The 12,932-nt window shown below is 37.1% G+C and overlaps 1 protein-coding gene across 2 annotated transcripts in view; it reads left to right on the forward strand.

Moving 5' to 3' along the window:
- slc4a1b (solute carrier family 4 member 1b (Diego blood group)) overlaps positions 1 to 12,017 on the forward strand; it is a 113,582-nt gene extending 101,565 nt beyond the window's left edge. For both annotated transcript variants that reach the window (XM_056245828.1, XM_056245829.1), the window contains exons 5-17: positions 167 to 209; positions 344 to 528; positions 1,843 to 2,053; positions 3,243 to 3,446; positions 5,197 to 5,345; positions 5,442 to 5,636; positions 8,479 to 8,727; positions 8,850 to 8,939; positions 9,159 to 9,325; positions 10,832 to 11,073; positions 11,172 to 11,341; positions 11,461 to 11,634; positions 11,781 to 12,017. In XM_056245828.1, coding sequence (XP_056101803.1) covers positions 167 to 209; positions 344 to 528; positions 1,843 to 2,053; positions 3,243 to 3,446; positions 5,197 to 5,345; positions 5,442 to 5,636; positions 8,479 to 8,727; positions 8,850 to 8,939; positions 9,159 to 9,325; positions 10,832 to 11,073; positions 11,172 to 11,341; positions 11,461 to 11,634; positions 11,781 to 11,861 — 2,160 coding nt within the window. In that variant the 3' untranslated portion in view covers positions 11,862 to 12,017. The remainder of the gene's footprint in view (positions 1 to 166; positions 210 to 343; positions 529 to 1,842; positions 2,054 to 3,242; positions 3,447 to 5,196; positions 5,346 to 5,441; positions 5,637 to 8,478; positions 8,728 to 8,849; positions 8,940 to 9,158; positions 9,326 to 10,831; positions 11,074 to 11,171; positions 11,342 to 11,460; positions 11,635 to 11,780) is intronic.
- Positions 12,018 to 12,932: the final 915 nt, after the last annotated feature.

Consider the following 12,932-nt stretch of genomic DNA (forward strand, 5'->3'; position numbering starts at 1 on the left):
TAAAGCAACAGATAACAAAACTGCAGCGCATGCAGAATAAGCAACAATATCTTCTACTGGTGTGAACGGGCTTTGACACGTCATTTATAATGTATTATCTTAGTTTTGAATGCAATGATGAGTCATTTGACATTTTTTGACTATGTGGTTTTATTCTCAACCAAAGAGGGACACAGCTGATCATGCAGAAGCCTCAATGGTGCTCGTAGGTGAGGATGTTTTCATTCATAATTCCAATCATTTACATTCAAAGGTGTGACTTACTAAATTAGTAATGTGTTTCTGTTAGCAAACATTGACTGTATTTTTTACAGCAATAATGGTGTGTGTGTTTGTGTGTAAGGTGCTCTGGAGTTCCTGGAGAGGCCTACAGTAGCATTCGTGCGTCTACGGGACGCTGTGGTGCTGGAGTCGGCTCTGGAAGCTCCCGTGCCTGTGCGCTTCATCTTTATCCTGATTGGCCCATCCACAAATGACATGGACTATCATGAGTCTGGCCGAGCAATGGCTGCACTACTAGCCGACAAAGTAAGAGAACTGACAGGAAAATCAAATCGCAACAGTTACCTATTTAGATTTAACATGAGTTTTCTATCCTTTTAAAAAAAGCTCTGCAGTATGCAAAGTGCTCCCTTTATTTATATGGTAACTTATTCAGAATCATGTTCATGTTTTCTATAATGTTAAAACGCTACAAACACACACCTCCTCTTGTTCTTAATTGTACCGAATGTGCAGTTGTTATGTGCTTTACATCTTCAAAAAATGTTTAGAAATGAAAACTTGCAGATAATATAATTACTTTTTATTTCACTTTAAAATGAAAATTAGCCCATGATTTACTCACCCTCAAGCCATAGGTGTATATGACTTTCTTCTTTCAGACGAATACAATCGGAGTTATATTAAAAGATATCCTGGCTCTTCCAAGCTTTATAATGGCAAACTTTATAAAGTTTTTTTTTAAAGTACATTTTAAGTCATTATGTATTAACTATTAATATTTTGTCAGTTTTTAAAGTAAACTTATTTTGATGTGTTGACTGACATACTAAAGCAAACTTAAAATACTTGATGTAATTTTAACTGAAGTGTTTTAAAGTTAAAATATTTTTAAATGTACTAAGTTGCAACTTCATTCTTAAAATGTGTAATTACAAATATATTTGACATGACATACACGTTTCAATAGAAATGTCATAAAAGTATATTTTAGTTTGGCATACTTGTCAGTGCATTTGGTCATATTAAAGACAATAGAAGTAAATATGAAATTACATATAAATATGTACTGGAGTCAAAAAAAGCTCTCTTAAATAAAATTTAAATGAAAAACATTACATTCATTTCGAACTTAAGTATATTATTTCCGTAATAAGTACTCTTTTTAAAAGTATGCTAAAGGGTCAACTTGAAACACTACGAATGTTACAAACAAATAATTCGAAACAGGCTCATTCTGACATCACAATAAAATGACAACAAAATCTTCAACAAAAATGTAAAAAAGTGGTGCTGTCTATAGATGTTACACTGCAAACCTAAAATTTACACCAAATCTAAAAATCACACCGATCACATGGGCTTGTGGGGGTATTTCAGGCAGGATACAGTGTTTTGGGGGTACAGTACCCTAAAAAGGTTGGAAACTACTGGTCTAATAAACTACCATATTAATTATTCATGCCCCAGGGAATGCTGGCAAAAAGGAGAATGTGAACCACAAAACAACCATCTTTTCATCTTAATTCAGCCTATCTGAAGATTAAAGTTATTAAAGAGAAACAGCACATTAAATACAGTTTCTCTCTTGTTTTTCCTACACCTATCTTTCACACACAGGTGTTTAACCAAGCAGCTTTCCAGGCTCAGAGTGACCGGGAGCTGACCGATGCCGTGGGAGACTTCACGGACTGCTGCATTGTGATTCCGCCCACTGAGATTCCGAATGAGTGTATGCTAACATCACTCATCCCCTTCCAGAAGAGACTACTGCAAGAGAGACTCCGCCCCTCTGACCCCAAACTCCGCCTGGAAGTCAAACCCCGCAAACGTAAGGACACATACACAAAGTACAACCCATGATTAAAGGATAAGATAACTGTATGTGTGAATAAAAATATATAACTACATGCTATGTATTGTGGGATACAATTGCAGTCTAAAAGTAGTCTTAAACTTCCTTAAATGATTGGAGAGTTTTCTTGTTATGGATGAAATTTGGCATGTGTCCTCAGATTATTCTGGTGTCTATGTGTACAAAATTTAGTTAAGTTTGGACGTGTCACTGAGAATATATTGTCATTATTGTCACACCCAACAATTTCATTGGCTCATATGAAACAAAATTTCGAGAATACCTTTTTGGCAGGATTATCTCTAGATGGTATACATTTAAAATTTTGAGTAAATTGGACCTACAGGCTAGGGGCATTTTGAAAGTAGCTTCCAGAAAATGTCAAATGGCAGAAATATTTCCCCCAAAAAATATCTGAAAAGCATAAGAGCATTTGATTTAGGAGTATTGAATATAAAAGTGAATCTTTATTAAGCACTATATAAGCTTAAAATGAACTTATTAGTTATTAGCAAAATGGAAATTGGAAATAATGTAAATGAAATATGTGCACAAATCTAATTGAGTTAATTTTATTACACAGAATAAAAACTTAGTGGTATATTAAATGTGATTGTTCAGTTTGCAACCTCAAATATTTGGTAACACTTTACAATAAGGCCCCATTAGTTAATGCATCAACAATGAGCAATACGTTTGTTGCAGTATTTTTAAATCTTTGTTAATAAGCATACATATGTTTATTGTTAGTTCATGTTAGCTCAGGTCCATTAAATAATATTACCAGATACAACTTTTGATTTTTAATAATGTATTGATAAATGTTGAAATTGATATTAGCTGAGATTGGAAGGTCATTGTAAAGCGTTACTAAATATTTTTGTATGCTGACACTACAAGATAAAAGTGACCCCGAAACAGATTTCCTTCACGGCTGTTTTAGGTTCTTAGTTGAAGCCTGACAATAAAATACTCATATTAATAATCTGTGAAATAAGTGGGAAATCAGGCCGTCATTATCATAAAATAAACCCCTTCCGGGTGATATTAAGTTGCCTCAACTTTGGGTCATGGTGTTCACTTTGATTATGACAGTCTTTTTTTTTTTTTTTTATCTTACTGTTAACATAGCACAGATATCTAATGCCAATCTATCTTCCTACAGCTTCAAAATCCTTAGCACCCCCTCCAGAAGATCCACTAGCACGTACCGGTGTTCCATTCGGTGGCATGATCAGAGACATGAAGAGACGATACCAACACTATGTCAGTGACATCACGGATGCTTTGAATGCTCAGGTTGTTGCTGCCATCATCTTTATCTACTTTGCTGCACTCTCGCCTGCCATCACCTTTGGAGGTCTCCTTGGTATGCATGTTTCCCAAATCCAGTCTTAAGGACTGAACATTCACACTATCATTTTGCAAGTGAAGTAAGTGATTAATTTTTTAGAGAATAGCTGTCAGTGTGGAAAGAGAAGACATAAAATGTGAAATTTCAGAGGCATTACACATTTTCACATTCATTGTTCACTAGTGATTGCCACACAGTCCATTATATTGGGAAATAGTGAGCGAATGAGCATTTGTTTAACATTACATGCACAGTGCAGCCCAAGTTATGCAAAAAAAAAAAAAAATTCAAATCCGTTAGGACATTTCAGACTAAGATGAATTTACAAAAATCCGGATTGGGCTCAGTCTTGATGAAGCTAGAAAAATAATAAAAGGATTTAATTCAATTTAATAAATTGATTAAAAAAGATTGAATAAATTTAATAAATTTGAATTCTAGGTATGTGACATTTACCAAACTCATTTTGTTTAATATAGATTTATATATAATTTTTGCTCTGAAATTTTTAGAGGTGGAATTAGATGTTTTAACAAAAAATTTGACAAAAGAGTTGAGTAATTTGCATCACCAGATATTACTGTTGGTTGTTAAACATTTGTATCATAAAACAGTTTTTATTTTAAATGTTTAGCTTCTTGCATCTTACCTTGCACTCTTTCATCATTGAAAAGTTCATGTTCTGTTTCCGAATACCGTAATCAGATTGTAAAAGTTTTCAGATGAATAAGTTCAGAACATTATTAGTATTTTGAAGCTGCCTTTTTATAATCTATATATATGCAAGAAAAACTATTTAATTTTGTTAAATATCTAGAAAAGATATAACTATAAATTCAAAGAAGTAAAATATGGCATAAAAAAACTTTCGCTCCATAGGTCTGCTTGTGTTTTTCAGCGGATCAATTACACCAAAAATCTGATTCTTTCTGCCTCTCTAAACAAAGCTGAAGAGAGCGAACCATGCAAATCAAGACTTTTGAAAACTGACCTTCTAAACCAGTGCTTCTCAAAGTCCGGACCCCGGTCCGGATCCGGACCCGGAGGGAATTCAATCCGGACCCGCCTCCATTTTGTATTTCAAGAGCCCTAATTGTGTGTAAGGGATTAAAAGTCTGGATTTCCTATTTTGATAAACGCATGTTAAAATCATTTGTTTATTTTTTATGATGGTCCAAAATTAAAACGAAGGCGAGATATTTAAAGTTTTCCTCCGTGATTTAGTTGCCATGACATCCAGTGAGCGTGTGACTTTTGACGTAATCGGGCGCGACCGTGACGCGACACTTCCCGGCGTAAGCGTTTGAATGGCTGTGGAGGATGTCATTGTCCAGGAAAAGAAAAGTTGACGAAGAAAATCGAGTTTTCAAAGATGATTGGACAGAGAGGTATGCGTTCACAGATATTTCAAATCTCCCGGAAGTTCCAGGAGTCTCCCGCATATTGATAGCGGCTCCTGATGACCGCAAATTAGTTCAAATCTCTCGGAATCTAGAGCTCGCGAGCTCCAAACCGTGCAGCGCGCGTACGGCAGAGAGGGAGAGAGCGAGAGACCTTACGTGTGTGTGCAAATGCGCGTGTGTGTCTCATGTAAGCCCCATACACACCCCCCCCCCCCCCCCCCCCCCCCCCGCCAACAAAACCGAGCACCCCATAGTTTCGGACATTTGACAATGATGAAAATTCAGATTTGGACCTTTGAATATAGATTTTGAGAACCCCTGTTCTAAACGTTTGCTTGGCACTCTTATGCTTCTCTCCACAGCTGATAAGGTGGATAACATGATGGGTGTGTCGGAGCTGATGATCTCCACTTCAGTGCTGGGCATCATCTTCTGCCTGGTCGCTGCCCAACCTGTGCTTGTTATCGGCTTCTCTGGGCCGCTGCTGGTGTTTGAAGAGGCTTTTTTTACTGTGAGTGTTTGTCTCCCTTTACAATGTTTATCTGATATACAGCATCGATCTTGTGTAATTGAAATTCTCCCATCATGCTTTCCCTCCTGGCTGTAGTTCTGTAAGTCTCAGGGCATTGAGTACATCGTAGGCCGAGTGTGGGTTGGCGCGTGGCTGGTGGTCATCGTTGTGGTGATTGTTGCCTTGGAAGGAAGCTTTCTGGTCCGATTCATTTCCCGTTTTACTCAAGAGATCTTCTCCATCCTCATCTCCCTCATCTTCATCTACGAGACCTTTGCAAAACTCGGCAGGGTACATACTTTATTTGCCATTTTAATGTTTTGCTCCATTCTTTTACATCTTCATTCAACCATCGCTGTATATCTTTTGGCTTCATACATTTTTGTTGCATGATAAACACTCTAAAAAACTGGGTAAAAAACAACTTAATTTGGGTTGTTTTTAACCCAAGGGCTGGCCAAATATAGGACAGAACTAGGGATGTCACAGTACCAAAATTCCAGTAGTTGGTACATTTTACGGTTCTCGGTACCAATTTCGGTACCACAGCAAAATCAGTTTGAACTATTTTTCCAATTTATTTAATTTTGAAAAAAATATATTAAATTTAATTCAATGACTTTATTATTTATGACGGTACATTTATGAAAGCATTGAAGGCTACATGCTGTTTAAACGAAAATATTGATGATATTGAGAAATATTGCTTATAAAAAAATCAAGTGAAAAATAAGCAACCTTCTATGCACACATTATTATTATTAGTATTTTTAATTAATGGAGACGTAGTTAAATCTATTGTACAGTAGCCTAATATAATTATTTCTGTCAATTTCTTTAAGTTATCTAAAGCGCTTTCATGAAGAGGATGCAACTTCACGCCCTTCGTGCATGCATGCGCATCCAGAACCGGGTTTGACCGGGTACTCGGTACCACCAGTACTTGGTACCGTGACGTTTAAAATTTTTTAGTACCGACTTGGTACCGAAGTACTGAATATTTTGACAACACTAGACAGAACACATGATGGGTTAATTTTACCCAGCAAATTGGGTTTTTTATTTAACCCAGCGTATTGGGTTGATTTAACCACTGGATCTCGTGCCGGAGCTTGTATCATGTTCAGTGGGGGAACTTCCAACTTCAGACCGTCACCCTGCGTTTCACTCATGGCCAAAACATGCTGTGACTCCATAACCTCCATACACTCAATAAACATTGTACAGTTCTGAGAACAGATTTGAACATCCTAAGTATTTATATTTTCTGTTTCTTTTTGAATAAAATCATAAAATTGTATGCAAGCATCAGGCGTTTCCATCACGCGAAAAGACAGACGCGAGTCACGCGACACTCATGTAGGTGACTCACATCATGCCCCTGTATGTTGTTTTGCATAAAATGAAACGATATACAGCACAATAATGAATTTATAGATGAAATAAAATGTACACAAATTTGTACTTTACCGAAGACATGCACCAATTTGACGGAGCTGCACTGCTCTCTCGTGAAGAAGAGGTTGCAAAAAACTCAACCCCTGGGTTGTTAGGTCTGACCCATGATCTGGGTAACACAAAAACTATCCAAACACTGAAAAAAAAAAAAGAAACCAATAAATGACCCAAAAGGCTCAACCCAGGATTTGGGTAGAAAAAATAACCCAAGATTTTTTAGTGTAGGAATTTAGTTAACCGGAGACAGAAGAAGAGCATGCTGTTAAAATGCAACCAACCTAGAATATAGTTTAATTTAATTTAGCATACTTTGAAAATTAATATCTTCCTATCTAAGTTTTTTCAACAGTAACCACTCTTATGCAAAATTATAGGAAGGTTACGTTTACATTTGGCATTGACATGAGATCACTGTTATCCGATCTAGCAGATCGGATCATTAGCCAATCAGGACATGGCGCGTTTACATTTGTTCACATTAAGTAGCCTCTGTATCTGGATAACCGATCGGATTTCTGTTTCCTGCATAATATATAAATTAGGCACGACACCAGATTAAGAGTAAAGATGATACAAATTAAACAATGTCCCAATTGCTTTCACTCACTCACTTTACTTACTTGCCTAGATGCAATCTCCAGTCTTAGATCAAATTGAGTTTTTTGAACGAAGGAATACTTCCAGAGTTGATCATTCAAAAATAACTGGGTTGATCATGTTAAACAAGTCACATCATTGATCATCTGGGTTTAAGGTTATAGCGTGCAATGACTATATTGACAGAAATGGGAGATTGATAAACATGCTGAAACAATAAAAACATTCAACATTTAAAACATTAAAAAAATCAGATTGTAAGGTTCAAATAAGTTTAATTTCTTCTCTAAACTGCGTCTGGCCATTATTTTCTGACAGCCACGTAGGGAGACTGGGCGGGGATTTATATGACGTCCACTTGTGAATGCAGACACGATGGCTGGATTGCGTTTACATTACACTGAGATCCGATCACAATGCGTCCTCGACTACCTCCGAACCTGGACTCGCTGATCGGATAACATTCCGATCACAAGTGCGTTTACACTTGTCTTTTCAATGTGTATGTGGACAACATCCGGATACAGGTCTCATGTTAATGCCAAGAGTAAGCGCAGCCTAATTGTTGGTGCTTGCTAAGGAAAATTACAAGCCTCAAATTGCGTGGGTTATTGAGGTGAAAAGTGTTATTACTTGTCTAAGCTGGACCAGCTACTGGGCCAGTATTAATCGCTTAGCAAGTTGTAACCAACCAGAAACCAAGCAGAACAACCTAGCACAGCAGTGTGCGTGCAACTCACAACACCTTAGCAACTGCGTAGCAACCACCTAGAACATACTAGCAACCACTTAGCAACAGGCTAACAACCACTCAGAACACCTCAGCAACACCGTAGCAACCCCCATAACACTGAGCCAATGAGTTTGCATGGACAAGCATGACTCACTTAATTTTCTTCACATATCACAAATTTGTTTCCTAATTTGCAACAGCTAATATAGCAAAGACACTCCTTTTATTTAATTATGTATTTTAAATTTCTAGAGCATAGTTGTGATGATACTCTCTCAAGACATTAATAAACAAATATTGTACAATAATATACCTTTTCTCTCTTTGTTTCATCCTTCATTCTAGATTTTCAAAGAACACCCTCTTATCCTGAATTATGAACATTTAAACAGTACAGTTGAGGACCCTTGGCACTCAGTTGTCAACTATCAGAGACTCCTGGATAATGCTACAGGAAATGTATCTGTCGTGAGAAGCGTTCAACACCAGCCTTATCCCAACACCGCTCTTCTGTCCATGTGTCTCATGTTTGGCTGTTTCTCCATTGCATACTACCTACGCATGTTCAAGAATGGCAAATTCCTGCCAGGCAAGGTAAATAGTTTATTAAATATTGTGATCAAAATATGAGAACTTGACTGTTTATAGCAGGCTTCGGATTGCACCAGCTGTTTGTAAGTTCTTGCTTAAAATATAAAGATCTGTTTGGTGCATAGATTCGACGTTTGCTCGGTGACTTTGGAGTTCCCATTGCAATTTTCATCATGGTTGCTATCGATATCAATATTGAGGATACATACACTCAGGTATGTTTGTAATTTAGCATTTGTGAATATTATTTAATTATAAGTGAATTCCATGGAATTCTTATTTTCATTTTAGATTAGAAGTAGATTCCTTATTTTTTAGGTTTCTGATGGGCATTGGCTGCCTTTATAGATAGATAGCACTTTTAGGGCACCAATTCAGATCCAATCCTGTAAAGTTACTGTCTTGACCTCTCTGACCTTTGACTTGTGTTACAGAAACTGGTGGTGCCTAAGGGTCTTCAGGTGTCCAACCCTAAGATGCGGGGCTGGATAATCAACCCTATGGGTGAACACAAGCCCTTCCCTGTGTGGATGATGTTCGCCTCTGTTGTTCCAGCTATGCTGGTCTTCATCCTCATCTTCCTTGAGTCTCAGATCACCACGTGAGTAATGTTTTATGGAGGAAGAGGATTTGGTACAATCAATTTCTGGTACAATTCGTTAACTGACAGGATCAGGCTCCAACAAATTTTCTGTCTTCACTCAAGTGAAAATGCTGCACGTACTAAAGGTTCTTTATTACCATTGATGTTCCATGAAGAATAATTAACATCCATGGAATCTTCCCGTTGCACAAAAGGTTCTTTATAGTGGAAAAAACGATCTTATAGAACAATGAAGATTGTTAAAATATTCTAAACACTAAAGGTGTTTGGATATAACTTAAAGTCCCCCTGTAGTCAATAATTGTATCCCTTAAAACTCATCTTTGATCACAAAAATTACATAGGTTTTTTCCTGTGAAAAAAATTCTTCATGCCTTAAAATAGCTTGAATGTCATTTAGTATACTTCATTTAGTATATGTGATTGTGGACCCATGAATATGCAAATTGGTCCCTGCCTTCTCTCCATCACATGAGCTCTAACTGCCTGATACACTGTCAACTTTAGTGTAGTAAGCGAAGCTCAATGGCAAGTGGAAATACAGTTTTATTCAGCCATATGTTTGAACCAGAAACTGATTCAGAAGAAGTGGAAGAGTGAATTATACAGGGCTGTTTACATGTCGATGTATCAGAATCGTAATGCGTTTTATGTGTCGCTCTCTACAACGTCGACACATAACGGTAATTGATATGATAACATTATCAAACAGCTAATAATGTGGTTCTAATGTTACACAAACCATGTTCCCGTTCACCATCTCAGAGTCAGACAGCTGCCTTCTAAAAATCAATATCCTTAGAAATGCTTTGAACAACTCAGAATGTCATTGGAGAAAGGCATATAATTCATCATAAAATCGTAATATAAATCATATACATAATTCGCATCTACCCGATATTTCATATCAACAGAAACTCTCTTTATGCTCCCATGTTTCGCAGCATAGTTAATTAAATGCTAAACCCCGCCCTGCTCATGACGGAATTGGTTTCAATATATTTGTGACGTAGAGAACAACTGTAAATTCAAACCACGTTTTGGACACTGTCTTTGGTTCACTGCAGTTTAAAGGAGAAAATACTCAGTCATGGTGTTGACATGAATTTGCACATGGTTTGTCTTAAAACATATTAAAAACACTACATAGACATAGAAACAACATTAAAACGTGATTTTCACCACAGGGGGTCTATAAGAACTGTTCACAAAAAGGTTCTTTGGGGATCCCAGAATGGTTCTTCTATGGCATCATGGCGAAAAACCCCTTTTGGAACCTTTATTTTAAGAGTGCAACATAAAGTAAAATATACAGTTATATGGAGCAGTATTACACACAGTGTGACAGAAAGTGAAAGTGACTGGTTGGGTTAGTGTGATGACCCTCGCTAGATTGGAGATCAAAATAATATAAAAATAGAACAAATATCTCTCTCTGAATAATGATTTGCAATGCTAATTTATTTATAAACTGATCTTTTCACGTATCTCTCATTATTCAAGACTAATTGTGAGTAAACCGGAGAGAAAAATGGTCAAGGGTTCTGGCTTCCACATGGATCTTCTCATCCTGGTGAGCATGGGAGGTCTGGGTGCCATATTTGGTGTTCCTTGGTTGAGTGCCGCAACCGTACGATCCGTATCTCATGCCAATGCCCTGACTGTCATGAGCAAGGGCCCAAAACCTGAGATTGAGAAGGTTCTGGAACAGAGAGTCAGTGGAGTAATAGTGGCTTTGCTTGTTGGTATGTTGACATACGTCTAACATTCTTCTAAACCTGGTTCTTACAGTGCTATGCTTCCTAGAGATACATTAACATCTTCTCTGTCTGTTCGTTTGCAGGTCTTTCGATCCTCATGGAGCCCATTCTAAAAATGATTCCTATTACGGCTCTGTTCGGAATCTTCCTCTACATGGGAATCACATCCCTCAGTGGGATTCAGCTTTGGGATCGAATTCTGCTCCTCCTTATTCCCAAAAAATATCACCCCAATGAACCCTATGTTACGAGAGTATGTCTGTGCTACCATTACTCTATTGGAATACTGTGCATTTCGATTTCTTCTTCTTGTAAATGTTTTATTCTCAAGGTTGGTTGCCTTTTGCATGTGGTCTCTGTCTCCCTCTGCAGGTCAGCACCAGTAGGATGCACGTGTTCACTGTGATCCAGATCGTGTGTCTGGCAGTCCTGTGGATGGTGAAATCGAGCCCTGTGTCACTGGCTCTACCGTTCATCCTGATACTCACCATCCCTCTGCGCATGTTCATGACTGGACGACTTTTCACTGAGCAAGAGATAAAATGTGTAAGTGGCACACTGACTAGCCTAGTCAGAGTAGCCTAGCACTAGTCTACTTGACATACATGCTATATTCCAAGTCATAGTGAACCTAGTGAACTTTCCATTTAACTTTTCATAATAATTCATTGTACTTTGTATCTTCAATATAGCTTGACGGTGATGATTCCAAGGCAACATTTGAAGAGGAGCCAGGAATGGATGTGTATTCTGAATCTCAGATGCCACTATAGAGCCTTTTCCTGCAACCAAACTTGTTTTTTTAGAGTGCAGCCAGCACATGAAAAATTTGACAAAATTATGAATTATGTTCATTTTACTGCTGTGTGTGGTTTTTCTGTCAGTAAATTGATATTATAATGTCTAATACAGTTCTTACCAGATGACGTCATCATGACATGCAACATTTAAATATACAAGTGCCTTTTATAACTTTTGCACTAATATTCAGTAAGTACTGCATTATGAAGGTCTTTAAAATGCACATAGGACCAGCACATTCCACAGATAAGATATTCTCCCTGCATTATAAAGAAATTATTAATGTAGCCTAGGTCTTTTTTTTTTTTTTTTTACAAATACTTTGTCTTATTGGAGAAGATTTGCTTTGCCCCAATAAAGATGCGCTATTACTGGTCCAGATGTCAAAAAATTTTGACCTGCAATGTATTTCTTACATGCTTGTATGTTATGCTATCAGGTAGATCTACATCAAAAAACACGTAGGAGCTTTCCTTTCTATGTAACAGGTAAAACAATTAAAAACAGCCAATGTGACAATCCATAACAGTGACATATTTGGAATAAAAATTCTTCTAATGCTACATAATGTGGCCATAATAGTTTGTTGTTTTGCTGTTTTCCTTCACTATCAACAGAATGTTGTAACATTGGAGCCTAAAGTTAGTTACCATATCAACGCAGCCGCCATCTTTGAATGGTTAACAATTCAGGTGAGGTTATCACTCACAGTCTCACACTAACAAACAATGATTTTTTATTGAAAATACCACAACTTTGAGCAGCTATGTTTGTAAGAACCAATGTAATCTTGGTAGAGTTCTATGATGATCAATAATATGTATAAGAGCTTATATGCACATAAAGTAGCCTACCAACAACATCCATAAACCAAATTCTGTAAAACATTTTTTTTAAAATAATAGTCAGATGTTAAATACTAGCAGATATAGATATTCATACATGTGAATTAATATGGTTTCAGACGCACAGTTCACTTGCTCTATGTGTTCATGGACAGGATTCAACGTTCCGATATGACTCCATACTGTAGATAAATCACT

This window comes from Rhinichthys klamathensis, unplaced genomic scaffold (assembly GCF_029890125.1).
Source record: "Rhinichthys klamathensis goyatoka isolate OS25496 unplaced genomic scaffold, OSU_Roscu_1.1 h1tg000035l_1, whole genome shotgun sequence".
Classification (NCBI taxonomy): Eukaryota; Metazoa; Chordata; class Actinopteri; order Cypriniformes; family Leuciscidae; genus Rhinichthys; species Rhinichthys klamathensis.